General features: G+C 39.8%; 1 protein-coding gene across 1 annotated transcript; it reads left to right on the top strand.

Annotated features, from left to right (window-relative positions):
• The first annotated feature begins 442 nt into the window (after positions 1-442).
• Positions 443-2,086, top strand: LOC106338494. The gene is made up of 2 exons (XM_013777456.1): positions 443-728; positions 927-2,086. Exons 1-2 carry the CDS (start codon positions 443-445, stop codon positions 2,084-2,086), a joined length of 1,446 nt encoding a protein of 481 aa, XP_013632910.1.
• The last annotated feature ends 1,172 nt before the right edge of the window (positions 2,087-3,258 follow it).

Genomic DNA, 3,258 nt, shown 5'->3' with positions numbered 1-3,258 from the left:
ACTTGGAGATTACGCAAACCATTAAATAAGGTACCAGAAATCGGAAGTATAATATATTCGTAATTAAGATCTTGAGTTTGCACCAAGTATTGGCTGTTTGAGAATATTTTTATTGTTTTTGGAGTTATAAAGTTATGGGACCACAATATTATGTTCTATTTTCCATTTTTTTACCAACTCTTAATGTTCATGGTAAAGAAAATCAAATTGTATACATAAACAATAAAATTAATACATATACAAATTGGGTCTGCTGAATTTATTCTAGAGCTATTGGCACACATGATGAGCCCAATATCCATGGGCATAGAGCTGGCATCAGAGCACCAGCTGTGGAAAACAACAACTTTGAGATCAAGTCAAGCTTGATAAACGTGATCCATAGCAACAAGTACCATGATCTTGCTACTACATCTCTCAATGTCCTCATCATGGCTTCAATATGGAGAGTTTGCTTAGTACTTTCTACAGAGGTGTTTTGCCCAAGTTTAGAAGTCAGCTTGATACTGCTAGCAATGGTTTCTTCTTGGGAAGAAGTGAAGCAGATGCTTTGGAGCTTGTAGAGAACATGGCTAAGAGTGATTCAGTCTATAGTGATGAGCATGATAGAAGCAACAAATGCAGTGGAGGTGATGATACAAACACCAAGAGAGAGTTAAAGGCTCTTCAAGAAAAGATGGATATGCTTCTCTTGGATAGAGCTAAACAAGAGAAGGTGAACTTTGTTGGTTAGAAGAAACAAGAAGGGACTGCTGTGCTTAATGAAATTGATGGTCTATAAGGTCAAGAAGAGTTGTGCTTTGTGAATGGTAATGGGACATGGTACAAGAAGGAGCCCAACTTTCAGTACAACAACTACCAACAAAAGCCTTTCTACAACAACAACTAACAAGGTGGTTACCAAGATAGACAAAACTACTCTTAAGGTTTCCCCTCCAAAGGAAATCAGTCTACACAAGCCCAAGCGGGATCTTCTACTTCTGCTACACAAGAGAGTAGCACTGATGCAATGCTGAGGCAGATTTTTGAATCCCAAACTAGAAGTGAGAAGCACATTGGATATGAGTTGAAAAACCTTCACACCAAAGTTGATGGAAGCTACAATGATCTCAACAACAAGTTCTCCAACCTTGCTTCTAACTTTAAGGCTTTGGAGAACCAGTTTGCCTCAATGGGTTGTAACTCAAAACGCCCTATGGGATCACTTCCCGGAACCTCTGAGCAAATCCCCAAGGAGACAATGGAATCCATCACCTTTAGGAGTGGTAAACAGTTGCCTCCTAGAACTCTCATTAGGGATAATGAGAACCAAGATGGGGAGATGGTCATCAATGTGGATGATGATATAGTTATTGTGGATGAGAAAACCAATGAAGAGATCTTGGAGAAAATAGTTGAAGCTAAAGGGAAAGGAAAAGTTGGAGAAGAGAAGAAGGTTGTGAACAAGAATGAAGCTGCTACTTCAACAAAAGGAGCTTCATTCATTACTCCTCCATATGAAGCAAAACTTCCTCCCTTCCCTGGTAGATTCAAGAGACAGCTTTTGGAGCAATACAAAGCATTGTTTGAGAAGCAAATGAGTGAGGTTCAGATCACCATGCCCATTATTAATGCCTTCATGCTAGTGCCTTGGTACAGAAAGTTCCTCAAGGATGCTGTAACCAAGAAGAAGAAAGAGATGGAAGGGATGGTAGTCCTCACCCATGAATGCATCGCCATTATACAGTGTTTAACCATCCCCAAGAAGCTTGAAGATCCAGGAAGCTTCACACTACCTTGTGCCATTGGGCAATTGGCTTTTGAGAAGTGTCTATGTGATTTGGGAGCAAGTGTGAGCCTTATGTCTCTCTCCATTGCTAAAAGGCTTGGGTTTACAAAATACAAGAAGTGTAGACTCTCTCTTGTGCTAGCTGATCGCTTAGTGAAGATTCCCATTGGTATACTAGAAGATCTCCCTGTTATGGTTGGAAATTGTGAGATTCCTACAGATTTTATGGTGTTGGAGATGGATGAAGAACCAACAGATCTTTTGATATTGGGGAGACCTTTCTTGGCTATGACAGGAGCTGTTGTGAATGTTAATTAAGGAAGGGAAGATTGATCTTCATCTTAGCAAAGGGAACATCCTGCATTTTGACATCAAGGAGGTGATGAAGAAGCCCACTACCCAAAGCCAAGCATTCTACATTGAGGAGATGGAAGCTTTGGCTGAAGAGTATTTGGAGGAATTAGCTATTGAGGACTCTCTTCAATATGCCCTAACAGTTGATAAAGAGACTCAATTGATAGAAGATGAGGAGAGTGCAAGGTATGTGAGGATGCCAGACTGCCACAAGGAGAAAAGTGGAAAAGACAACTTCATAGAGCTTCCACAAGAAGTTCAACATGCTGCCTCAGTTGATCAACAAGAGAACCTCCAAGAAGATGATTGGAGTGACTCAAAGCACCAAAAGTGGATCTTAAACCTCTTCCCCTTGGTGTAAGGTATGCATTTCTTGGACCTAATGAGACCCAACTAGCTAATCAGACGCGAGCCCCTGTCATTGTGAGTAGTGAATTGAATGAGAATGAATTGTCTAAACTGTTGAATGAACTTAAAAAGTATAGAAAGGCAATAGGCTACTCACTAGATGATATTAAAGGGATATCACCTTTCTTATGCATGCATAGTATACATCTAGAGGATGAATCTATGACTTCTATAGAACATCAAAGAAGGTTGAACCCCAACTTGAAATATGTTGTTAAGAAAGAGATTCTAACACTCCTAGATGCAGGTGTAATCTATCCTATTTCAGATAGCAAATGAGTGTCTCCTATGCATGTTGTTCCAAAGAATGGTGGAATAACTGTGGTTAAAAATGTTAAGAATTAACTAATTCCAACAAGAACAATAACGGGACATAGGATGTGCATAGATTATAGAAAACTTAAGTCAGCATCTAGAAAGGATCACTTTCCATTGCCATTCATTGATCAAATGCTAGAGAGACTTGCAAATCATCCCTATTATTGTTTTCTTGATGGGTATTCAGGGTTCTTCCAAATACCCATACATCCAAATGATCAAGAGAAGACAACATTCACATGCCCTTATGGTACCTTTGCTTATCGAAGGATGCCATTTGGGCTATGTAATGCTCCAGCCACCTTCCAAAGGTGCATGATGTCTATCTTCTCTGATCTTATAGAGGATGTTGTGGAGGTGTTCATGGATGACTTCTCTGTCTACGGATCTTCGTTTTCTGCTTGTTTGTC

Source organism: Brassica oleracea, chromosome C4, assembly GCF_000695525.1.
Source record: "Brassica oleracea var. oleracea cultivar TO1000 chromosome C4, BOL, whole genome shotgun sequence".
NCBI lineage: Eukaryota > Viridiplantae > Streptophyta > Magnoliopsida > Brassicales > Brassicaceae > Brassica > Brassica oleracea.
The sequence above is the reverse complement of the archived record's forward strand: the minus strand, read 5'-3'. Positions and strand labels throughout refer to the sequence as shown.